The sequence below is a fragment of the Mandrillus leucophaeus genome, unplaced genomic scaffold (assembly GCF_000951045.1).
Source record: "Mandrillus leucophaeus isolate KB7577 unplaced genomic scaffold, Mleu.le_1.0 Scaffold77, whole genome shotgun sequence".
Taxonomy (NCBI): Eukaryota; Metazoa; Chordata; class Mammalia; order Primates; family Cercopithecidae; genus Mandrillus; species Mandrillus leucophaeus.
The window spans coordinates 2,806,570-2,833,718 of NW_012108363.1; the positions used below are offsets into that span (position 1 = coordinate 2,806,570).

Consider the following 27,149-nt stretch of genomic DNA (forward strand, 5'->3'; position numbering starts at 1 on the left):
AGAGCAGGGAATGGGAACCGAGGGAACCCAGGGTGGTTTTTGTTCCCTAATGTAATGAAACATAAGCCCTCCACAGTTTCAGCAGCTGGTCACTCACTTATTCATCTGTTCAGCAAATATTAATTCAAGACTTAGTGTGTGCATTGCCATGGCAAACCTTATGTGCCCTCAAAGGACTCTCAGTCTAGGGGTCACAAGGAACTTACAAATAGCTACAATGTCCTACCTGCAAAGGGACACAGAAGTGCAGAGGATGTGGTGACCCACCCACCTGCAGGAACCATCAAGGCCAAGGGAAGCTTTCAGTAAAGAGGTAAAATTTCAGGAGAGCCCTGAAGGAGGAGCAACATTTAACCAGGCAGAGGGAACATAATTCAGCTCATAGCCTGTTCTTGTGTCAATGAAATGTTGTATGTGTGGCTTTTGCTGGTATTAGAAAGACCAGGACCAAGAAATGATAGAAACTTAGGGGAAGAATAATACAGGTTAGATTTTTTTTTAATCTGACTTTTTACCGAGACTTAGAGCATCTCTCTTCTGTAAGTCAGGCAGATGCTACAATAAACAGTTTTCTGACAGTGTAGCACCGAGGGCCTGGTCTGGCCTGCAACCTGTTTTCTTTTGTCTGTGAGTTGCCTTTTGTACCCGTGTCCTCAGGAAAACCTAGAAGGGAGGAAGTCAGAGGTCCTGGTCCTGGTTATGTCACTAATTAACTACATGACCTAAATGAAGCCACTTAAGCAGTTGGGGACCCTTGTGTCTCATCTTTAAATAGTGATCATGATATCTCTCTGGCATATTTTGTGAAAAGGTGTTAAGATGACATGCAAGAGGGCTTGAAAATAAAGAAGCTATAGAAATAAACTTCAAAATGCAATGCCACAGGGTAAGTAAAGCAATGACCTTACTGGATGCTTGGCATGGAGGGCTTAGACATGGGACCTGGGCTTTTCTCAGAGCTGCCATTTACCAAATGTGTGGCCTATGTAGATATTTGATCACTTGAGCCTCCATTTCAACCTATATAAAATGGGGCCCATACTAGCACCTAACTCCCAGGGTCACGTGGATCCAATGAGATTATCTTTATAAATTGTTTAGCTGAGTGCCTGCACTATAAGTAGTACTAAGTAATTTTTTTTTTTTTTTTTTTTTTTTTTTTGAGCCCAGGCTGGAGTGCAATGGTGCAATCTTGACTCACTGCAACCTCTGTCTCCCAGGCTGGGGATTCTCCTGCCTCAGCCGCCTGAGTAGCTGGGATTACAGGCATGCACCACCATGTCCGGCTAATTTTTGTATTTTTTGTAGAGACAGGGTTTCACCAAATTGACCAGGCTGATCTCAAACTCCTGACCTCAAGTGGTCACTTCGGTCAGTCTCCCAAAGTGCTGGTATTATGGCGTGAGCCACCATGCCTGGCCAGTAATTTTTTTTTTTTTTTTTTGTATTTGCAATCATCTCAAGCTTAATTTTTTCAATGCCAACCCCAGCCTGAGCCTTCATCTTTTTTGCTGTGTGTCCTACACATACAAGGGTGGAATTGCTAGTTTTATTGGTAAAAGCCAAGGACATTCACTGAGCCACAGATACATAGGGTTATAATGATTTAAAAGCAAAATCTATGCTTTGTGCTCTCATTTTTTCCTGCTAGTCTATGTGGCAGGATTTTAAAATCTGAATTTAGTAGACCTCTCTAGGGGTTAGCCGTCTTTCTTTCCTTTCTATCCACAGCACACTTGAACATACCCACACCAAGATTTAGATTCAGAAAAAGGATGTAAATGGCCTCATCTGGCTCATAGCCTCAGCCACTTGGTCCAACTCAACTTCTTAACATAGACTCTACATTAGAATATCATATTTGTACAGCTGTTAGTAAAGCTGCAATTTGGTACTAATATTTCCTCTGAATAACAGCCCTCAAGGAAACCCCCAAAGCAGATGAACTGATTGACCAGGCAGAATTTAAGCTTTACCAGGGCTATTTGAGCATCAAAATACAGTCACAAGCCTATCATCACCCTAAAACTATATTCTGGGGTTGCTGCAGGTATTAAATGAGTTACTGCTTTTAAAAGGCTTAGCTTTGTGCCTGACATCCTGTGGCACTCATAAAATGTTAGCTTAAATATTGCTAAGGAGAGTTTGATAGCCTTGATAGGCAGACGAAGTCATCATGAGCTTAACCCAAGGGGAGTAAGAAAGAATGACCACTGGCTGGAGTTTGGAACTGCATGAAAGAAGACAAAAAAAATCTTTAATCATAGAACTTGACTCCAAGCTCTAATAATATAACAAAATGGGCCTCAGGGAGGACTCTGAAAAATGCAGACAACAGAAAAGCATCCATTATCATTTGAAGCCTGGCTATGAAAAGTGCCATTGGCTGGACTTACAGACCAGCAGATCATTGCATCCAGCCCTCAGGCCTTTGCTCTGCACTTGGCACCAACAAACCAGGCTCCTTTCTGAAGCATCCATTTTGCAGGTGCCCATGCTACTCCCACTGCCTCACCCTGTGCTCACAGAAGGCCATAAACCATTTGGGCCAATTCAGCTTGTCATTTCAGGAGAGAATGCTTTAGGTCGTCCCCAAAACACACTGAGTGGGAGAGTCATAAAACAAGAATTCAGGTATCCCTGATGCTCTGCACTCTTGTCATCAGGCATGATTTGTATGTCCATGGGTGAGGATTTATGGCCTCTGTTTTGCCACTAAGGAAATCGGAATTCCAAAAGGGGAGGCTCCTGTTCTCAACCCAGCCTCTGCTAGGTTTATGTCACCTTCTTCTGGGGCTCAATCAGCTTCTTGCCTCACTCCAAAACAGAGCCACAAGACCATGCTGAGCCATGTCGCTCCCACCACCATCACTCATCTGTCCTTGTAGACATACCTGTTCACACAGGTGAACTTATGCAAGTTAGATAACTTTCTGAGACTGTTTCATCATCTATGAAATAGGGATAACGATAACAATAAAAGCTATTTCATTACTAGGCAGCTAACCTTTAATAGAGGTTAAATGCTGGGTTCATTATAGGTATTCAATACATGTAAGCTAATAATTTAATTTATCATTATTAGAAGTCTCCACTAGGGTATCTATAACAACAACAAAAAAGATAGATGTTAAAATGGCCAAAAGTTATGAAAAACTGCCTTTCTACTACCTGTATTCAAGAAAAATATACACGGAATCAATTGATATTTACTGAACACTCCCCCATGTGCTAAACACTATACCCAACTCTGTGTGCATATAGAAATATAAGACCCAGGATCACTGCAGCTCTTAGCAAGCTTCTTACATACTTTAAAATGGAAGATGCACATGACAATTAGGAAATAGGATGCTAATATGCAGGGAAGTGTGGCAACAAGATGTGCACCATCATGTCCAGTGCCCAGGAGTGAAAAGAGAAAGGCAGCATTTGGATCTGCAGGCGTTAAAGGACGAGCATTTGGGAGACAATTCATGATCTTGAATACCCCCAATCTGAAGAATTGTACCCTGTGGCTATGACCTTGCTGGATGGCACCTGCGACTTCTATGTCTTCTGAAGCACAGTGTTTCCATGGCCATCACTGGTGACATTCTATGTGCAGTTCTGCTTTCTTTACTGCCACCACATGGTCAAAAAGGTCAGGAGTAGGTTATCCCCAGACCTGAGGCTTCAAACATCCTCCTAGTGTAAAGAACTTTATACTGTATTAATGTAACCCAAATGTTCCACCCCTCACTAGCTTCTGGGTATGAATGAGGTCCCATTAATAAAAACGTCCCAATGACATGCCATTCAGCTCCAATCTGCTTACTTAGGACTTCAGTCCTCCCACCCTAATTCTCAACTCTCCACAGATATATCTAGGCATCCTCAGATTGGTAAATATCACATGTGTCCTCCACTATTTCCAGTCCAGCCAGGGGTTCTGGTCACCCCCTTCTCCCCACCCCCTGCCACTTCTCTGGCCTCAGCTGTTTCTTTCTGGTGCTTCCCTGAGCCCTGCAATTCTAATCCACCTCCCCAACCCCATTGTGATCTGTAGGTCACACAGGTTGTAAGCAGGGAAACCAGGATTCAAAGCCTCTCTCAATCCCTATGCTGTAGTCATTCTCTCGGGCATTCCTCTCTCACCCTGGGTTAGCGACATGGCACTGAGCATTCTCGGCTGGCATTTGAGCTTCCTGAAGGACAGCCCAGGTCAGCTCATCATCCTATGTGGAATGGGAAGTTCCGCAAGATAACTAATACTTCTGACAAATCCCCTGTACTCTAGTTGCCTGAAACTGTTTTATAAAATCCAGATACTTGAGAAATGGAGCCTTCAGCATGCTCTCCTCCCTCTGTTTTCCCTTTCACTTGCTCCCCGATGGCATCCAGTTGGCATCCTCTTAATAATCCCCATCTCCTCTCGGAAAGCCGTTTAGCACTGCACTACTTAATTTTCCTCGTGGCAGAATCTTCCAGATGGAGCCTTCGTCCCAGGCCATGTTGATTTGTCTGATTTTTAAATAGCAGTGAACATCGCATAAAACTAAAATAGCAGTCATTCCCAGGTGTGGACCCACTAGCAGGGGAACAATCCAGGGTGTGTGTATGTGTCCACGTGGGGCAGCTGTTTCAAACAGGCTGGATTAATGAGAGCATGACTTCTGCTGGCGGGTCCTGGCCAGCTGCTGGTCTCCCCTGGGCTTCACTCAGTGCAGGAGCATGCTGCTTTTCTGCATCAGCAGGATTCGGCCAGTCATCACCACCCCTGACTGAACCCCCTTGGGCTGTGTGCATCCCTGACTTTTCTGCAGACATGGTCCTGACAGTGGAGGAGACAAAGTGGACACTAGAGATTCAAGAGACCAGCATAAAGTGGCCCAGGGCAAGAAGGAAATGTCCCTGATCTCATTTTTTAATCCCTAAAATTCCTACAAAATGTGCCTCTGATTCCGTAACAACTAAGTTTAGTTACTATAAATAAAATTCTTCAAATTTTTTACCAGCCAATCTACTAAACTGTTTCCCCTAAATTTTTTTTTTTAATGAATGCCCCCAAAGTCATATGGATCTCATAGCTTTATTATTCCTAGATGCCTACCAGGGTATCCTGGAGGTATGTGTGCTTCTGTTTGAGAAGAGCATCCCTGGAACTGGGCAATCTCTGTCTCCGAGAAGGTAAACCCACAAAAGTGACTGAGAATATTTCTTCACCACTGCAGGCGATCCTAAGGAAGAGAGGATTATGTCTAAAGGAAAGACAGACAATTATGACCAGTACAGCAGTGACCTCCTTGGGATCCAGCGAGTAATGTAAAGAAGAGAGAGACTAGTCTGACTTACCACTTGTGGGTGGCTCCTTTGATACTTAATGACAAGACTTGACAGGGCAATACTCCAGCCCAGCTCATAGAAGTGAGAACTCAGAAAAACACATATGCCATAAGCTCCTCTCCATGGCACTCCATCTTCCAGCACCTTTATAACCTACATCCTAGAATAAGCAGTGCAGTCCTTTATTACAAAGGGGAAGAATGAGATTCAGTGTTCATGGGTGGAGGTGTATTGGCCTTGCCTTTGATATGCCTCTGTATGCAGATACTGGCCAACTAGTATTTACCAAAACCTTCAAAACCGGTGTGCTCTGGGAAGGTTGGCAATCAGGATTTCTCAGAGTGGAAGGTGTTCTCCCTGAATCCAATCTCAAATACTGGGTAGAATGCTGAGATTATAGCAATCAGCTGATACCCCACATCCCCAAAGGCATTATCCAGTAGGACACAGAAGCCAAAGGAGGGGGGAAAAAAAGAGGAAGACAAGACAGAATGAGTGATACATTCTTTGTTCCTTGGGACAATTTTGCTATAATATTTAAGAACATTTTAAAACACTCTCTCAAAAAGAAAAAAGAAAACCATTCTCTCCTTCACCCTATGAGATTCTTTTCTCACAGAGAGTATAGACCATTCCAGTGCCTATAAGTAGCCTTGTACTTGGATATTTAACGGGTTTTCTCGGGGCTACTTTGAAGAAAAAAAATATCATCCCCTGAGTCAGCAGAGAGACCACGAAGTGTTTGACAGTTACAATGGCACCCTTAGTGAAGGAGTTTCCACCCTAAGTATATAAATAAACAACCAAATGTTTAAATAATCGCATGTATTTCCAAAATGGCACAGGGAAACAAATCTGGGGTGACTGCCCCTATTCTTCATAGAAAATAAAAGTGAGGGCTAGGGGGAGATGGGGATAGTTAATGGACACCAAAAAACAAAGCAAAACAAAATAGTTAGAAAGAATGATTAAGACCTAGTATGTGATAGCACAACAGGGTGACTATAGTCAGTAATATGCAAATGTATATTTTTAAATAACTAAATGAATATAATTGGATTGTTTGTAACACAAAGGATAAATGCTTGAGGGGATGGATACCCTGTTTTCCATGATGTGATTATTACACATGGCATTCCTGTATCAAAGCATCTCATGTACCCCATAAATATATATACCTACTATGTACCCACAAAAATTTAAAGGAAAAGTGATGTGGGTGGAGTAGAAGCACAGAACGAGCTGATCAACTGAAAGGTGCTTGGAAACCTGTCATGTGCTTTCGCATGTAAGGAGGAATTATTACTAAAATGCTACAGATACATCACCCCCAAAATCCTCAGATTTTGGGGTCTCAGAGGGGTCTCAATAGTCATTTGGATGACATTTAACTATGTCTGCTGCACTGAGCTCCCAGAACCGCGGAGCACTTCTGCAGAACCCTGGGTTCTTTCGAGTTCGAAAGTTGCTCCCCAATTCCAATGCCCCTGTTTATTTTATAGACTTGGCCTTCCAAATGGAAGCACCTTTATTTCAGGGGGCTGGGGAATTCTTCTGAGAAGATCTTTTATAACCAGGAAGATTAGATGTTAGAAACACTTGTCTGAGATTCTCCAGAGGGCCTCCAGGAAGTGAGGATGACACCAAAACCCTCTTCCTCCTCAGGGACTTTTGTGATGTCAAAGGAGAAAAGCGGAATTCTATTCACGACTCTTTCTCTGTGGAAGAGCAGACATGTCATGCCCAGTGCAGCTCAGATTCCTGCAGAAACAGAAACAAGAACATGCCCAGAGGCGCTCAGCATCAGTGGAGAAGCCCAGCAAAGGAAAGCCTGGCTCTCCAGGTCTGGCTGCCTTCAGAGGCACCCAGCTTCAAGTCAGCTGGGCTCAGTTAGAAGGACCACATGTGGAATATTAGTTTGGTTTCAAATCCCACATTTAAAGCGGGACATTTCCAAATGCAGACAGATGAGCCCACACCTCCGGAACAGATCGTGAAACTGTGTCACATGAGGAATAATTGAGGGCACCTGGAAAGTTAAATTTGGCTTGGCATGCCCAAAAGTCTTCATGGGACACCTGAAGAATGCCTTAAAATATTTAAAGAATGCTGGAAGATGGAATAGACCGTATTACCTGGAAGAGCAGAACTGTTTAAATATTTGGTTAAGGCAGAAGGAAGGCTTTCTGAAATGAGAGCTCTTTGAAAATAGAATGCGGCCAGAAGAGGTGGCTCACGCCTGTAATCCCAGCACTTTGGGAGGCCGAGGCAGGAGGATCACTTGAGGTCAGGAGTTTGAGACCAGCCTGGCCAATATGGTGAAACCCCGTCTCTACTAAAAATACAAAAATTAACTGGGCGTGGTGGCAGGCGCCTGTAATCCCAGCTACTTAGGAGGCTGAGGCAGGAGAATCGCTTGACCCCAGGAGGCAGAGGTTGCAGTGAGCCAATATCGTGCCACTGCACTCCAGCCTGGGCAACAGAGCAAGACTCCATCTAAAAAAAAAAAAAAAAAAAAAAAGGATGCATTGGATGCATTGCCTTGAGAAGTGTGGAGTTCCTTAGCTGGAGGTGGGAAGGCTGAGGCTGTGGTACCACCTGCAGGGAGATAGTATACCCAAGCAGTAAAAACTGTGGGCTTTGGTGTCAGGCTGGACCCAGGTTCAGGTTCCAGCTCTGTTTTTGTGAGACTTTGAAAAATTTCTTTTTGACCCCCAAGTACCTCATTTGTGAAATGGGTATAATTATATCTACTTCTGTGGGTTATTATGCAAAGTAAATGAAATGTGAATTAACACGAGCGCTTGCCAGGTAAGAAATGCTAAATGTGTCATTGTTCCTGTCACTATTATTATCTCAGCTTGATAAATTGGATAGGAAGATAAAATAATTTCCTCAGATTTCTTCAGCCCTCTAATTCCACAGTTACTGTAAGGTCTCATTTCGTCAAAACTCCTGGTAGAATCTTCCTAATTCCCTGACTGCCCAGAGTGTTCAATTTCAGTGCAGCTCCGGATCTTCCTGGACAGTGGCAGATATCCTCGCCTTTCCTATTATCACTCTCCTTATAATCAAAAACAATCTTTCCCAAATCCCAGTTCCCTGAAACTCTATTTTCGTTGGTAACAAGTGGCTATTCTGGTAAATGGTGGATATTAAGAGTAGTGCCACATTAATATGACAACACAGTTACCTTCTCTTTTAAAATGTTTCTCTTGTAAAGAAGCAAGGGCTGAACACAGGACTTGGTCAAGAACTGGCTGTCAGGAAAAATTTTAAATGTTCATAAGAACAGATTTTGTTTTGTTGTTTTGTGTTTTGTTTTGTTTTGTTTGAGACAGAATCTTGCTCTGTCGCCCAGGCTGGAGTGCAGTGGCGCAATCTCAGCTCACTGCAACCTCCACCTCCCAGGTTCAAGCGATTCTCATGCCTCAGCTTCCTGAGCAGCTGGGACTACAGGCACGCGCCACCACACCCAGCTAATTTTTGTATTTTTAGTAGAGACGGGGTTTCACCATATTGGCCAGGCTGGTCTCGAACTCCTGACCTCATGATCCATCCACCTCGGCCTCCCAGAAATGCTGGGATTACAGACGTGAGACACCACGCCCAAAGACAGATCTGTACTAATGAGATTCTGTAGATTATGCCTGGCTATTCTAGAGAGATTATGAGGTGGTCATTCAGGAGTAAGGTAGAATACGAGGCAATCTCATGACGGGCTGACTTGGTGGATAGTTAGGTGCTAGTGGGACCTTCCTGTATTCTCCCATTAGTTGAAACTTAAAGCTCACTCAGACCCCGTCTTTGTCTCACCCAAGAAAAGAGCAGACCTACGTGCAGAAGTGCTGGAAGGATGTGCGCGTGGGAGACTTCATCCAAATGAAATGCAACGAGATTGTCCCAGCAGACATACTCCTCCTTTTTTCCTCGGACCCCAGCGGGATATGCCATCTGGAAACTGCCAGCTTGGATGGAGAGACAAACCTCAAGCAAAGACGTGTGGTGAAGGGCTTCTCACAGCAGGTAGAGCTCTTTCTAAGGTCTTCAGTGGTAAAGTCAAATACAGGAAGCAAGCCTACCCCACTGGAAAACTGAACTAAACCTAGTGGGTAGAGGGGAAAGTAGTAGATGCCTCCTTTTCCCTAGCACTTTAGATACACCAAATCCTACCAGCTGCCCTGAGATGGATATTATCTGCATATCACAGATGAGGAAACTGAGGCTTAGGGAAGTTAAATAACTTGCTGAAGGCCTCAGAGTTTCTAAATGGGGATCCACTCTGTTCAATTGAGGAAGCTATACTCTCGGCTCTGAACCGAGGAGTGTAATGTCTGTTCCATCATTATCCCTAGGACCAACTCCTCTTCTGTGCTCATCCAATCCCAACTCACTCTGCCCAGCTCAGCCCTAGCAATCTCTCCTGCCACTAATCCTAATACTCCTTCTGCCCCTCCTAAATTGCAGCAGGGTATCATTAACTATGTTTCCATTTGTGTATTCCTTGACTTCTCAATAGGGCTTAAGCCTCCTTGAGGGCAGAGAGAGATCACTGATACTTTTTTTTTTTTTTTTTTTTTTTTAAAGAGACTGGGTTTCCACTGGGTGCGATGGCTCAAACCTGTAATCCCAGCACTTTGGCAGGCCAAGGCAGGTGGATCACTTGAGGTCAGGAGTTCAAGACCATCCTGGCCAACATGGAGAAACGCTGTCTCTACTAAAAATTAAAAAAAATAGCCAGGGGTGGTAGCAGGCACCTGTAGTCCCAGCTACTCGGGAGGTTGAAGCAGTAGAATCACTTGAACCCAGGAGGCAGAGGTTGCAGTGAGCCAAGATCACACCACTGCACTCCAGCCTGGGCAATAAAGTGAGACTCCGTCTCAAAAAAAAAAAAAAGAGAGAGAGAGAGAGAGACTGGCTCTCAGTCTGTCACCCAAACTAGAGTGCTGTGGCATTGACACTTTTGTTTAATCCCCACTCCTTCATAAACGGTACCTCAGACATCATGGAGAAATCATGATTGTTTGGTGGGTAAAAGCTCAGGCTCTGGGGTCTGACGGAGATGGGTTCAAAGCCCAGGTCCTACCACTCATCAGCCGTCTCACCTTGGGCAAGTTACTATCCTCTCACACCTTGGTTCCCTCATCTGGAAAATGGGGACAAAAATAGTTCCCTTTCCATAGAGTAGTTTTGAAGACTAAATGGTAGGTACATGACTGACTTAGCATGAAGATAGGCACATAGTAAAAGACCAGTGAACATTTGGTATTAATATCAGTGCTTTCATAGGCAATATGTGTTGACTGACTGAAGCCGGGTGTGATATTCCAATTTGCAATTAAAATTCTCCTTGTGGGAGTTGATTTCCAATATGGTCCCTTTCTTTAACCAGGGAAAAGAGTACAATTTTATCACTTTTCTTCATTCTGCCAGCCTTTGGCTGGGGAGAAATTGAATGAGTCAGAGGATCTGGGAGAAGGAAGGCAAATGATTTATTCCTCAGAGATCCTCATGAGCTAGAGTGCAGTTTTCCAGACTCTCACTTCTCAAGTAAGTTTTTAAGTTCTAGGAGCAAGGGTCATTGTAGCTTGCCTTGCCTCTCTCTAAGCACCTGACAAACAGTTCTCATAAAACCCTCTTTGTGTGATTGATTTGGTCCTCAGAAGCCTGTTCTCTTGTGCATATCTTGGGAATAATAATAGCTATCCCATGGTTTTGCTGTGAAATTCAAATGGTATAAGGAAAGTAAAGAACAGAATAAAGAGTTTGCTACCCAAGAGACTCACAATAAATGGGAACCATTGCTGCTACCGAGGCTGCAGTTGCCACCACTGGAAATGGAAACCACCACCACCCCCTGTAGATCAGCAGGCCTACTGGTCTCCAGGCTCTGAGTCGATCACTGAGCAGCGGCCCTGTCTCCGAGTTTGCTCACCCTCTGCTTATTACAGCCACATTTGCTGAATCACCATAGGGTTCGCAAAAAGGCAGGGTGAGATCTGGTCTAAGTTCACAGAGTCATTCTAGACAAGCAATAACAATCTGTTTCTGGGCTCAGAACTCTGTAGCCTGCCCTTTGACCAGAGGCTTTCAAATCTTTTCAACAGTAACAATAAGAAATGTATAAAATATTACAAACACACACTCACGCACTTGCACGTGTGTATGTGCACATGGGTGAGTATTTAGTATGTAAGAATGACACCTTAGCCTGACCACATGCAAGGCACTCTGAGACTTTCTATGCTATTCTACCTTTTTTTTTTTTTTTTTTTTAGGACTGAGTCTTGCTCTGTTACCCAAGCTAGAGTACACTGGCACAATCTCTGCTCAGTGCAATCTATGCCTACCGGGTTCAAGTGATTCTCCCACCTCAGCCTCCTGAATAGCTGGGATTACAGGCATGCACTATCACACCCAGCTAATTTTTTGTATTTTTAGTAGAGACAGGGTTTTCACCATGTTGGCCAGGTTGGTCTTGAACTCCTGACCTGAAGTGATCCACCTGCCTTGGCCTCCCAAAATGTGGGAATTTCAAATGTGATCCCTGGTGCCTGGCCTATTCTACCTTTTTTTTTTTTTTTTTTTGAGTTCTAGGAGCAGTAAAACTTATAAATCTACCCTTTAGCCTCCCTACCCCAACATCTTTATCCAATTCTGAAACTTTCTTACTCTCTCTCTGGCAGTCATTTCAGTGTTGTTTCATTTCAACCAGGGACTTTTCTTTTTGTCTTTGGCAGCAGTTCCCAAACTGCGTTTTGCGTATTAATTAGTCAGATAGTTTGGGATGTAGTTGGAATGAAGAGTCAGGTAAAAGGGACATTCACACTCCGGTGCTATAGACCAGTCAATTTAATAAGTCTCTCCAACTCTAACCCTCAGTTCTCACAGAGCACTTGCTGAGATGATTTACAAAAAGAAAAACAAAAAGAGAGAGATACATTCCTATGCGAAAGGAAGGAGATTATTTGAGCTTGAAGGTTTCCAGGGTTCTCTACTCTGTCTCAGTTCTTGATTCTCCCCCCTCACTTTGCTCGAGTGTTTTTTTTTTTTCATTTTAGTAATAATAATAGACTTTTATTGATTCCATAGTAAGGGCTTTGCTTGTTTATCTCGTCTATCCTCAAAACAACCCAGTGAGATGGGCACTATTATTGTCTCCATTTCCATAAGGAAACTGGGGCATACGGAGGTCCTATAACTTGTCCAAGGTCACTGAGCAGGGAAGTTTTGGAGCAGGCTTCAAAGCCAGGTTTGTCCAGAGTCTCAGTTTTTCTGTTTTGTTTTTTTTTTTTTTTTTGGTTTTTGGTGTTTTTGTTTGTTTGTTTGTTTGTTTGTTTGTTTTTCTGGAGACAGAGTCTCACTCTGTCACCCAGGCTGCAGTACAGTGGAATTGCAGCCTCAGCCTCCAGGTTAAAGTAATTCTCCTGCCTCAGCCTCCTGAGTAGCTGGGACTACAGGCGCCTGCCACCACACCCGGCTAATTTTTTGTATTTTCAGTAGAGACGGGGTTTCACCATGTTAGCCAGGATGATCTCAATCTCCTGACCTCGTGATCAGCCCGCCTCAGCCTCCCAAAGTGCTGGGATTCGTGGGAAAGTGGGAAAGTGCCCAGAGCCTCAGTTTTTAAGGCTCAGTAGCTCATCTCCCCGGCCCTTTAACTGTTACCTTGAGTTCACACAGAGATGCTTACTTGAAAGCACACATTTATTGTTGCCAGGATTCTTTCCACATACAGATAGCAGGTGGCAGGGATAATGAAAGTGGGCTCAGCCTGCTCCCTGGGGGGAGACATCTTGGCTGCTCTTTGTGACCTTGCTTCTCCCTTATGCTTTTAGGGCAGAAAGATTTCTGAGTATGGATAGAACTTGCTTCTGGCTAACTCTATACCATAGGATTTCCCTAATGTATTGAACAAACATGTGGATGAGAGTTGCAAGGAAAATAAATGTTGCAAGGCCAAGTAATATGAGAAGACAGTAGGTTACCAGTTTTCAAATATTGTGTTCTGCAGAACTCTGATACTTTAATAAGCCCCAAAGAGAAGGACAGGTGCTATTATGTAGTATTTCCAAACATTTAAGCACGAGAAACTTTTATCCCAAGAAACACATCTGGGAACTACTGTAGGAGGGGTGGGCTACCACTAAGGGATTTGCTGCAAGTATATTACAAGTGTTGAAGGTGTATCATAATCATCACTGGGAAAGTTTTTAAATATATATATGCATCCTTCTGTATCACCACCAGTAAATTAGGACTCACTAGGACTGAGTAGGGCCTTGAGTGTGCATATTTAAAAAAATTTTCTCCCAGACGATCTTGATATAAACCTACCACCACCTCCTTGAAAATCTGTACAGCCAAGGAAAGGTGCCACCCCCAGTGCTTCCAAAAAACACTTATCCTAGTAATGGGAAGAAAACTACCATCTAGGCACTTCTTACTATATACTAGTTCTTTTACATGCATTGTCTATTTTAAGCCTTATGCCACCATGGGAGGTGGGCATCACTATCCCTATTTTATACATGAAACCTCTGAGGCACTGAAAGAGTAAATCTCACTAATCTCAGAGATTTTGAACACCTACAAATATGATTTGTGTGGAAATTTGATGTCTTACGTAATAAGTATTAATGGCTTTTGATAGTTTATTCTCCAAGTCCCTACTGTCTTTGAGACCTTCACCTTGCCAAAAGGGTTTTTACTAACCACATAGATTACGAGGAACATCTAATCCCACACATATACCCACACTCATTTTTACCATCTTCTAGAGGGCGAGAATTACTATATTCTGGTAATTCAAAGTCAGTAAGACACACTTTATCCCAGCTCCCATAGATCAGCATTTCTCAGAGTCTGCTAAGCACTTATCCCAAGAGACAGTTCTTGAAAAACCCATGGTCCATGGTCAAGTCACATTAAGAAGCTTTTGTTCTGTGGTCCCCTCTTGCAGGTTCCAATGTTCATTAACATATTAACATCTCTGAGAAAACCTAGAGTCAAGAGGCCTGTTAAACTTTCTTTAGCCCTGAGCTCTCCAAATTTATTTAACCTAAGAATTATTTTTCAGCACAAATATTATTAACATTCCTATGGAGCTTTTCAGAAAATATTAGCCTGAATTGTGGTACAGACATGGTCACAACAGGTGAAGGGTAACAAAGAAGTTGACGAATCCTCGTGGCTTAGGCAGTTCATTCTCCCCTTTCCTGTTTAGGTTCAAATGAAATTATAAACATTAAAGAACTTCTTAAAAGAGTCTTTCTCCCATGACATTGCAGATTATCCTCAAGGCTGCCAAAGAGTTAATTTCAAATCCTTGTCTCAGAATTCTTCTTGGACTAAATCAACTTTTTTTTTCCCCCACTGGAACTTTTATCCCAATGGGCCATCTTTGAATTTATAAAATTATTGACCTATTTTTGAGATATTCACTCTCACTTCCCATTATTAGGGAAAGAGGGGAAAGGGAAGGAATTCAAAATTAGGATTATGCTAAACACCTGTCCAGCGGGCAAGAGGACTTTATTAGAGAGTTCAAACGTACAGTTTTCTCTTTGGTGACATTCTGATACCTGAAACCTCTTCTGTAAAAGAGTTTTAACCTAGGAATTTAACACCTGGAAAGGAGTATATAGCATTCATTTCAATAAATGTAACAGTTACCAAAGCCAAAGAATCAGAAATGGATGCTTCCAATTAGTGTTTCAGATCAAACATGTCCCTGGCTATCTATTTTCCAAATCACTGAAGCCGAAGTCCCACTGAAGCATGGGTCAGATCATTCCCCAGGGCCAACTGGGAACTTGCTATGCCAAGTGCGATCTGTGGACAGTCACTTCAGTAAGCATCACTGAGAACTTGTCAGAAATGTGGAATCTCAGGCCCCGCCCCAGACTGAACCAGAATCTGCATTTTAACAGGATCGTCAGGTGATTCACGTGCACATGAAAGTTTGAAAGGCACTGGCCCAGAGCATCATTGATCAATGTAGTAATCATGCTGTTTGTTGCTCAGGTTAAAAACTCTCCATTGAGTCTCCCTTTTGACTATAGTTAGTGCTTTTAAGCCATTTGCTCAGTTACGAATAGCTGCTGTAGCCTGGATCCTCTGCAGTGAAAGTATGTATTGATTTTAAGGTACTTAGAGAAGAATTTTGCCAACAAAGAGTTGAGATCCAGTAGGAAGAAATTTATTACCATCCCATTTTAGTGATGCCAAACCTCAGTTAAAGCAAAGGTAGCTGCCTGTCTTCTAACCTTGCCTGCCCTTAAGAAACAGAGAAAGTTCCTCTTTCCTGCTAGATTTGCAATGGGACCTGTCCCTGACAGACTTCTCCAAATTTCCTTTAAGAATGAAACTTAGTGCTTTCTACCTGTTGATCAGTGCTTAAATGTTGGGCACAGATCACATTTTCTAGGATTCTTTTAAAATATGACTTCATAGTAGTATATAATATCAAGAAGAGATTATAACACCTATGTGCCATAGGCAGTGAGTGTTCTATATCTATTATTTCTTTCTACCACTCACAAATAACCCTGTAAAATAGGTGTTTTTATTATTCCATTTAACAAATGAGGCAAGAACAGTTAAGAAACCCTGTTTTCTAGGTTAACTGAGCTCAGATTCAAACTCAGGCACAGATCTTTGGTGGGTTTGTTTACTTTTTGTAAAGGAAATTTTTAAGTATATACAAAACTGGAGAGAATAATGTGATACATTTCTATGGACCCATCACCTAATTTCCACAATTAGTTTATAACCGTCTTGTTTTATCTATGTCCCCACCCTCTACTCTCTGCAAGTTATTTTGAAGCAGATCTTCAATATTTCATTTCACCTGTAAATATTTCACTATGTATCTCTAAAGGATAGGATTTTTAAAATATACAAGTATACTATCATACCTAAAAATTGGCAACAATTCTTTGATGTCAACTTTCAAATCAGTGGTCAATATTTTCCATTTGTTTGAATCAGGATCCAAATAAGAACAAATATTGAGATTAATTTCTTTAAACTCTTTTATTCTGTAAGTTCCCCATTTAGATCTCTTTTTAATGCATAGTTTTTGTTGCTTAATAAACCAGGTTGTTTATCCTGTATGATTTCTTTTGTTGTTGTTGTTGTTGTTTTGTGTTTTTTTGAGATGGAGTTTCGCTCTTGTTGCCCAGGCTGGAGTGCAATGGTGCGATCTCAGCTCACCGCAACCTCTGCCTCCTAGGTTCAAGCAATTCTCCTGCCTCAGCCTCCAGAGTAGCTGGGATTACAGGCATGTGCCACTATGCCCAGCTAATTTTGTATTTTTAGTAGAGATGGGGTTTCTCCATGTTGGTCAGGCTGGTCTCGAACTCCCAACCTCAGTTGATCCATCTGCCTCGGCCTCCCAAAGTGCTGGGATTACAGGCGTGAGCCACTGCGTGAGCCACTGCACCCGGCCCCTTTATGATTTCTTATAGTCTGTGCGCTGTCTTCCTGTGGAACCATTTAACATGTTTTTCTGACCACTGTATTTTTACAACGTGGTAGTAGGAACTAGTGTCTAAGTCAGATTCGGGTTAGATTTGGCATTTGTGCATGTGCATGTCAATGTTATGTCATAGGAACTGCAGTGTGCTACCATCTCAAGGCACAAAACCTCTATCTGTTTTCACTGTTAATAGTTGTTGATGATGGTTGTTTAGATCCATTACTTCAATGGAATTTGGAAAACTAGTGATATTCTAATTGGTTTATAAGGAAAAATTTCCCCTCATGAAATATTGGGTCACTGTGGGGTGTCCCCTCTGTAGAGAAAATGGATGCCTTTGAGTCTTTCCTCTCATTCACTTTTCAAAATAATGAGTTGGTTGCCTAGGATCCTCCAAAGGTGTTCAGTGGGTTTTTCTTTTTTAGCATCAATATGAACTCATGGTTTTAAAAATATCTGACATCAAATCAATGCACTTGTTGTCTCTCATTATCGCCCCATCTCTAGCCAGTGGGAGCTTCTTAAAAATGAGAAGTGGCTCCTGAGTCCTTTTCACATGACGTTAGTGGTCTTTGGTAGATCTGGTTCCTTTTAATAGAAACCACAATAAGTACATGCTAGAGGAGTTTATTACTATTGGATTGATTATTATTTCTCTGCCATTTAAATGAACACGACTAGGACATTTTTAAGATTAAATACATCTGGATTCATGCTGACACTTCAAATTCAAGAATAGAGGTTTGGTACTGCACCTCATCAATATTAAATATGTAATCTTTTTCCCATATCAGGCAAATTCCCTGTCCACTGCACTACACCACCCCCTTTTGATATTTAACACTCACAGAAATTCTGAGGTTGAAATGGTAGGAACTAGCAACATATTAGAGATGAGAAAATAACTTCGGAGAGATCAAATTTGTCAAAGATTATCCAGGTCATATAGTGTTGAGCCCAAATTAGAACTCGGTTCTGATGTACCTGATTATTTCTCCCATTGCTGGAATTATTCTTAACTTTCTCTATATGTATTTTTATTTCTCAAATGAATATAATTTTCATCTGTATGAAAATTCTAAAGCTCTATAAATGTTAGATTTAATTATTTATAACAATAATAACTTGATGGTGATGGGACAACCCTATGAAAAACTATTATTTTCTATAGACTTCTGGCCTCATTGTGGTGATCTCCTCCAGTCTTCTACTTGCATGTGGGTACACACTCTCCTCACACACCCATACAACATCCCCTCTTCCCAATGTCTAGCATTATTTGCACACTTCTATTAAAAGGTCTTTTCCTTTAGGGCCTTATGAGGAAACTCTGCTAGGTTATATGAAAGATGAAATTTTGTTTGTTTGTTTTTGTTTTGTTTTGTTTCAGATGGAGTCTTGCACTGTTGCCCAGGCTAGAGTGCAGTGGCATGATCTCAGGTCACTGCAACCTCCGCCTCCTGGGTTCAAGCGATTCTCCTGCCTCAGCCTCCCAGGTAGCTGGGATTACAGGCACCCGCTACCATGCCTGGCTAATTTTTTGTATTTTTAGTAGACACAGGGTTTCACTATGTTGGCCAGGCTGATCTCAAACTCCTGACCTTGTGATCCAGCCTCCTCGGCCTCCCAAACTGCTGGGATTATGGGCGTGAGCCACCGTGCCCAGCCCGAAAGGTGAAATATTAATGGATTATATCTTAAAGTTATGGATGATAACCTAAGGTATTAATGAATTATATCTTAAAGTTTTCTCCTTCCTACTACCTCCATTACCCAAGACAACGTATTTACATTTTAGTATTGGCCTTCACTGTCTTAACCAATTGTGGGGATTTAAGGTCAATGTGGGAAGCATTTGATATCTCAAATGAAAACCATACCAATCTAATATGTTATATGGATTAGTTAAGACTCTTGGTTACATGTGACAGAACTGTACTTCAAAATAGTGTGGACAAAAAAATTAAATTTATTAGAAAAATATGGAGTGGGTTGGCCCTTAGGTTCATGTGGAATGAGGACTTCAGAATCCATCAGTACAATGTCCATCTCTTGTCTATGTTTCTTGCGGTATGTTTGGCTTCAATCTTACCAACCAACTTCCTTCATGTGGAATGAAACGTGGTACCAGTAGTACTTGTGCTTTATAGCTTAACCCCAGAGAGGGTCTAGCAACCTTCCCCAATGTCTAGATTGAAAAGCATCCTGGGGAAAGAGGCTGACTGGCCTGGCTGGTATCATGTACCCATTCCTAGACAAATTAACTCTGGCCAGAAACAAAGGACTCATGTTTGAAATTGGTCTGTGGGGTGTGAGAGTTCTGAATAGCACAGCAATAAAGAGCCATTTATCTATGACTCAACAGAAGTATATAAACCTAACTTATGTGTGACCATGGTCATTCATCCTTAAGGAAGGGAGCTTAATACCCTCTGTCTCTCTCCTATAGTTCCTACTGTTATCCCTCTTCCCAAAATGTCCTTCCCTTCTGACCTCTCTCTGCCTAGGCAACACTCTGACCAGTGTCCCACAGGTAATCATTCCTTCCTCTGTGCTCCCACGGACTTTGCTCTTGCCACTCTCAACTATTATAGTCCATTCAATAAATTCATTTACTCAACCAACATCTGATGAGGTCCTCCTGTTGCCAGACACCGTACTTGGATCTTTGTTTTGTGGTTTCTCAGCAGAGGTGACACATTGTGATCATATCTCTCATGAACAACTTAATATTCTTTTGCCAGAACATGAGGTACAAAACGTTGGATCTCGTATCATCTTCTTGTGTTTCAGTTATCCACAGCAAGAAAGAATTTGTACAGAAAAGTTTTGTCTGTGTAATACTCCCTTAAGGCGCCACTGGCCATCTGGTGGCACCTGTTCATATTTCAGGCATCAGACCACTCACACATTCATTCATCAAATATTTATTAAAAAGCCTTCTCTGTGCTAGATGCTGTAGCATGCTCTGGGGGCTCAGGAGTAAACAAGAGAGGTACAGGGTGTGACTGCATGCTCTTACAGGGAATTACACAGACAATTGTTAACAATTCTGCCAACAATTAGTTCCTTTTAGAAATGACAGAATAAATCATCCCATTTCCAGTATTTGCTTGGCATCCAAGCCCATGCCCTATATGTTTGGGAAATGCCATAGCAAGGTCTCAAGATTACTTTTAGTCAGCCCAACTGGGAAACAGAGTATTTGTCCACTTGACAAAAGGGAACTCAAACTGTAAAAAAAAAATCCTTAAGACAGAGTCTCCCTCAGCCCTCCCGCCCAATCTGCCTGCGTTTGTGGGCGAATCACTAGGGAAGGCAGGGACCTCTAGAGTGATTGAATATGCAAATGATTTCCTCATCGAGAGCCAGAGGAAAGTAACTGCCAGTCACCCTGTTGTGGGTTATCTTGAAAAGAACCTTCACCTACCAGGAAGCAGAAAGGTTATCAAATGCTGATAACTGTCATTAGTTTTCAGATAGGATTCTCAGAAATCAGAGGGTTGCTTAATTTGTATACCAGGAAGAAAACCTCAATCACCTAGCCTAGCAGCTGGGGTGTGGAGAACATTTGCTTTCACCATTTAGACAACTGATAACTTAAAATGAAAAACACTTTAGTATTCTTCCAAGGTTGCAGCATACCTCCTGTGTAGCTTCCTTAGTTGGCATGGTTTGCCCACCCTATAACCCCTACTCCTTGGCACAGTCCACACAGCGGGGTCAGTGCCGCCATTTTGTTATCCTCATCCCCAGGTGGCGGTGGCTCTCCTTGGTAGTCCTCTAGCCTGGGAATCATGTAGAAACAGATACCAAGAGCTTCACAGACGCATGGCAGTCACTAATCCAACCCGTCTTTTTTGGTAAATATTCTTGACTCTTGGTAAAAATTAAATACATAAATGATTTCTATGTTTAAGGAAAGGGTTTTGTTGGTTTCCTTTTCTTCAGTCGACAAAATCTTTCACGAGTGATACTTCCTAATGGACACAGGGATTTCAAAGTGGTCTAAGATATTCTTGTAATCCTGTAAGAACTTTATGACTATGGGTTCCATTGAAAAAAAAAAGACCCTTTGTGACTATAAAAAAAAAAAAAGGAATTGTCCTTTCAATGTCCATTATTTAATAACATATATTAAAACCAAAAGTTACACTGAATCTAGTGAATTTGTAAATGAAATTTTAATTTATTAATCTCAATAATTCCTTCAGAAATCTGAAAGATAGTGGTACATGCCTATGTGAGACTTATTTTTACTCTTTCGACAGACAGCATTTGGGAGCATATAGGGGATTTGTAGACAAGATACAGTAGCTTAATCTACCAATCAGGAACCACTGGCTTACAGAAACAGCTTGGTTGCAAGAATTACTTAACAGTCTCCTTTCTGTCCCTTGAGTCATTCCACACAAGTCAAAGCCCCACAGTGGGTGAGTTTAATGGGCAGGGCATCACTACTTACATTCTCATCACAATTATAAACCAGAGAGGATTGGCAGTTTCCCACAAGAAAGCCAAGAGTTTACAGAAAAAGGATGAAACAGACGATGTATAGCCAGAAAACAGCTATCCATTACAAACAATTCCAAAAGATCATTCATACATTTATTTAATCACAAGTATTGATCAATTTGATCACTAATTGTAAAGAATAAAAGGAAATAAGCCTAGAAAAGTAAAACTTGAGTCAAGCACAAGGGAAATGGCCTATTCTAGCTAATGGAATATATGCCAGCCTAAGATGCCAGGCTTGCTGCACCTGGGACACAGGTGAGTGAGGCGGACCTCAACCCTGGGCACTGATTACACCCTGGCACCAGGCCCACTTTCCTTTACTCACATCAAAGGGCAGATACCGCTATTGACACATCTGAGCTGAAATGGGAACTTTGAGTTGTCTTATGGCTGCAATCATTAATTTGTGTTAATCACCCCTTTCTTCCCTTGATTCTCACTTACTGTCCCATATGACTCCTCTATCATAGATAGTAAATAAAAGCTTGAATGCACGCGTGAATGAACGGGAGACTAGACTGGCCCAAGGTGGGATCTAGGACCGTGACTACACTTTTAATTTGTTGAGCCAAAGAAGTCCCATAAAAGAAGGGGTCTTACTCCCATCAATCAAAGTTAAGACTGTACCTGGGGCTTTTTCTATGGCATGGGTCAGCCTTTACAGTGAGGTCTGCTTTGTATCTCCTCACCCATCACCTTTCAAAATATACGCTTCTAACATCACCCTCTCCAGTACTAACCTTACCTCAACACATCTTTATGGTGTGCCTGCAAAAACAAGGTATTAAACGAGATGCCCCAGAGGAAGATGACAGTCTACCAGAGGTTGCACAGATCTAGGCAGAGGTATTCAATGGAAATAGCAGCAGTGGTGGCAGCACATGAAAAGGAGCAATTCTGATAGGCTGGGGCAGACCCTTCTGTGGGGATTAGAGTGAGCTTCATAGAGGGAGTGGCCAAAAAAAATCTTAAATGCTAAAAAATAAAAATTATCAAAAAAAAGTCTTCTAGGCCAATTAATGCCTTAACTTTAACCCTTACCCTTTGTAGGTACTTACTTTAAAATGCAAATATACTTGGAAGACATAACACATTGCATTGCTTATTCATTATAATTTTTGTATATTTTCCACTATATATTAGAGAATGTATTCATTAGGTCCTTCAGAGGCATTGAGTAGTGAACATAGAAAAGAAATAGGGCCAAGAGGAGAGCTTAATTACTCATCTTTCCTCTATGCATCCAAATAACACTGTGGTTAAGGAGCAGACTCTTAGGAAGTGAGTGGTGCTAAGGTTAAAGCCTGCTGTCCTGCTTTGCTGGCTGGAGGGCACTGGGGAAATCACAGATTCTCCCTAAGCCTCAATTCCTTTATCTGTAAAATCGGGATAATGATGGTACCTACCTGATAGAATTATTGTAAGAATTGAAGAAGATGGCATGTATAAAATACTTAGTTGATTCTTAGTACACAGCGAGCATTCAATAACTGCTACAGAATAATAATAACAGGAGAGGAGGAATAAAAGGTGATGATGATGATGATGATGATGACGACGACAATAATGACTTTAGAATCTGATGATGTGAATGGCAATCCTGGCTCTGTTACTTACCAACCATGAGACATTTTAATTTAGTCTCCATCTGCACGTCTGTCCAAACCTCTTCAGGTTTTTGTGAGAACTGAATGACAGGTGTCTGGCACATAGTAAGTGCTCCAGATAGGTAGGTCTGACCTAAAGCGCTGCAGAGATACACACTCTTCTCTAGAAGGGACTGGTCCTTTCCTGTGTCTTAATGGCTCCCTAGGCCTTTTGCTGGATAGCGAGACTTTCATCAAAGGGCAGTGCCTTAGATAACAGGCTGAGTCAAAAAGAAGTGGCCAGTGAGGCAAGCTTCATCCATAAGCTAAGAAAAACTACAGGGTGGTGAGAGGACATTACACCATCTCACAAGGGGATCAGAAACTCCTGAACAATGTTAAAATAAGAACCTTGGCCAGGCACGATGGCTCACACCTGTAATCCCAGCACTGTGGGAGGTTGAGGCAGGAGGATCGCTTAAGCTCAGGAGTTTGAGACCAGTCTAGGGAACATAGTAAGACCCCCATCTCTATAATATATATACACACACACATACATATTTATATATGTATATATAATATATACATATATAATTTTATTTTATAAAATATAAAATCAGTCAGGTCTGGTGGTGCACACCTGTAATCCCAGCTACTCAAGAGACTGAGTTGGGAAGATTGTTTGAACCCAGGAAGTCGAGGCTGCAGTGAGCTGTGATCACACCACTGCACTCCAGCCTGGGTGACAGAGTACGACCCGGTCTCAAATAAATAAATAAATAAGAACCCTGACAGGTTTGTAAGGCTGGGCAACTCTCTGTGTCTTGGGCTGGCCCAGCAGCTGCCCTGCAGGGAAATACAGCAAATCCTTAAAAGCAAGCAGGGTCTCAGTGGTTATCTTTGCAGCCAGCAGGACCCATGTGCCCCTGTCCACAGCCCCTCTTCCTCCAACTGAAGAAGAGAGCCCAGGGAATATGTAGCTAGAAAGAGCAGGGTCACCTCTCCATGAAAAGAGGAAGATAGGGGCAAAAGTCCTGTACTCAGCAGAAAAGGAGAACACAGCGGGAGGAAGGGACATTTCAGGAGGGAGGTGGCTAGGAAGCCCCAACAGAGGAACAAGAGTCAAACTTCACCATTGCTGGGGCCCGGGGGGTGCGATTAAACAGGCGGCAGGGACTCCGAGGCATTACAGAGGGATCATTAGTGCTCAGACCCCACTGCCAGTCATATCTGAAATAAGTTTGGATTTAGAGACCCAGCACTGAGCTGAGTGGTGTGGATCAGGAGTGAAGCACACGGCTTAATCAGGGGCATGAAAGCAGCTGACAAATTACAGCATAATTTGTCATCATCTCAGAGCTCAGCAAGTGTTTGTCCCTGAAAGAATCAATACCTAGAGGGAAAAGGGCCATATTTTTAGAAACTCCTAGATGGGTAATTTATTTCAAGTGAGTAGAGAGTTTATTTATGTTGGCACCCCCTCAGATCCAATGGACAGTATATTTACATGAAGCCAGAAAATGCTATCACTTCTTTGAATCAATTTGCCCCTTTGAACAGTTGTACCTTGAAGCTTTCAGTGATAAACTCACACCCCTTGCTAAAAGCTCTACCCAGGAAACCATTTCCAATCCCACCTTTACCACTGTTGCCTTCTGTTTGGGTGGAATGTTACAGGTTTCAACACTTTTCCACATAGATGCTGTTTTCTGAGGCACAATTAAGATGGGCAGGGCAGGTGATGTTAGCTCCATTCTACAAATGAAGAAACGAAGGCTCATGAGTTGAACGTAGTATTAGTCAATGTAGAGGAGAGTCAGAAAGCAAGATTTCCCCACCTCAAGTTGTGTTTTACTCCCATTGGACTAAAAGAGCTTGTGCAAGAGAAATGCCTTTAAAAAGTAAAGAATCAATGATGTGTTTAAAATATTTAGCTACCAGACTGTTCACCAGGAAGCAATGTGCTATGCAAATAAGGAGTACAGGGTCTGCAGTTGAACTTGGATTAAAATCCCAGCCCATGAGATTTAAATAGGTTTGACCATGGAGAGCCTTCTTTACCTTTCAGTCACAGATTTCCCATCTCTAAAGAGAGGCAAATTAAAGTTCCTGCTTCACCGAATGATGTAAGCTTGAAAATAAATAGTATATAAAGTTCTCATTACAGTGTCTGGCAGAAATAAGAGTTCAGTAAATGCTATTTATTTTGTTTTATTAGCTACTATTTTCACAGCATTTTTATAATAGCAAAACAAATTGAAACACTATACCTATTCAATGGTGAAATGATTAAAGGAAATATGGTCAATTTTGTTCCTGGACCAAACTGAGGGTTGGGCTGCTATTTCTCGTGGCCCAATAACGAGATGTAGATGAACTGGGGAGGAAGAGAGTTTTTATTTCTCTAACAGGTTACAGGGAGAAGGCCTGGAAGTTATTGCCAGACTAACTCAAAATTACAAAGTTTTCCAGAATTTATATACCTTCTAAGCTATATGTCTACATGTAAGTGTGCATTCATCTAAAGACATAAGTGATTAGCTTCTTTTAATCTATAACTAAGGTCTGAGTCCTGAAGACCTACTTCTGGAGCCTCGGTAAGTTTACTTAACCTAAATGAGTCTAGGTGCTGGGGTGATTACCTTATCTTGTCTCCTGACAAATCATAAGGATTTGGGGAGTTTCTTCAGACACCATTAAACTTGTTTGTGGAGGCCTGGGGAATTTCTTCAGACCCCCGTTGAAACTTGTTTCATCCTGAAAAGGGTCCTGTTAAGAATTCCTTCGTTATCTTCTCATGCTTCAAGGCCCAGGCAACCTTGGTGGGATCTTTGTTACATTCCAGCCTTTGTATAAGGACACTGGCTCAATCAGCTTCTAATGTTTAATCTAGCTACTCTGTGCTGGGACAGTTGTTATGGAGGCCTGCGTTAGTGAGACCTGGCCTGCCACATATTCATACAACAGGTTTTTGTGCAGATGTTAATAAAGATGTAGAAAAATTTAACAACATGTAAAAATGTTCAAGATTTATGAACACTAAATCTCATTGTTAAAATGTGTAAATACACATGTATATACCTACACAAATATATGTGGGTGTGGAGATATACATATATGTGTGTGTGTGTGTTTGTTTGTTTGTTTTGAGACAGAGTCTTGCTCTCCCAGGTTGGAGTGCAGTGGTGCAATCTTGGCTTACTGTAACCTCTACCTCCCAGGTTCAAGCGATTCTTGTGCCTCAACCTCCTGAGTAGCTGAGATTAGAGGCACACACCACCATGCCTGGCTAATTTTTGTATTTTTAGTAGTGACGGGGTTTCACCAGGTTGGTCTTGAACTCCTGACCTCAGGTGATCTGCCTGCCTCAGCCTCCCAAAGTGCTGAGATCATAGGCGTGAGCTACCATGCCCAGCCAATGGATATATATTTTTAAAACCCTGGAAGTATTACATGCACAAGCATTTTAGCTGTGGATACCTCTATGTGGTGTGATTTATAATGCCTTCTTTTTAATAATCTATTTCTATGGTGTCCAATGTGATAACCACTAGCCACATGTAGCTATTTAAGCTTAATTAAAATCAAATTAAATTTTTAAAGAAAACAATTCCTTGGTCAAATTACCAAACTTCAAGTGCTCAATAGCCACATGTGATTAGTGGCTTCCATACTGCACAATGCAGACTCAGAACATTCCATCATTGCAGTAAGTTCTATTAGATCTGGGTTAGAGCCCCAGACCCAGGCAGGTCAGAGAAATGCAATCACGGTAGTCACCTCCCTCTGCCCTCCATCAAACTTTTCATTGACATTTGCTTTCTCTTCCTTAATGAGGACTTAACTCTTTTTTTCTGACACATTACAACTATCAAAGTGTGACAAAGCAGGGATTACCTTATTTGCAATGGTTCTAACAGTGATTAGCTCTCCCAATGATCCTATTAAGACTAGATCCCTCTGAATTAATAAACTCACAGGGTCCTCTCTCTCACAGGAGGTACAGTTCGAACCAGAGCTTTTCCACAATACCATCGTGTGTGAGAAACCCAACAACCACCTCAACAAATTTAAGGGTTATATGTAAGTATCTCACGTTCCATGCTGCTAGTAAATATCTCCACTGCAGCTAGAAAATATATTGTCTAGAAATGACCAAAGAAATAAGCATCTTCATCCTGAGGAATTTTATTTTGTATGTGTGATAAAGAAGGACTAGAGAAATTTAAATTGGGAAA

At 41.9% G+C, this 27,149-nt stretch overlaps 1 protein-coding gene across 1 annotated transcript in view; it reads left to right on the top strand.

Annotated features, from left to right (window-relative positions):
* The window catches only part of ATP10B (ATPase, class V, type 10B), a 288,008-nt gene that overhangs the window by 158,089 nt on the left and 102,770 nt on the right, over positions 1-27,149 (top strand). Inside the window, exons 7-8 of the mRNA XM_011966668.1 lie at positions 9,147-9,351; positions 26,909-26,994. Of these exons, the coding sequence (XP_011822058.1) occupies positions 9,147-9,351; positions 26,909-26,994 (291 nt within the window). The remainder of the gene's footprint in view (positions 1-9,146; positions 9,352-26,908; positions 26,995-27,149) is intronic.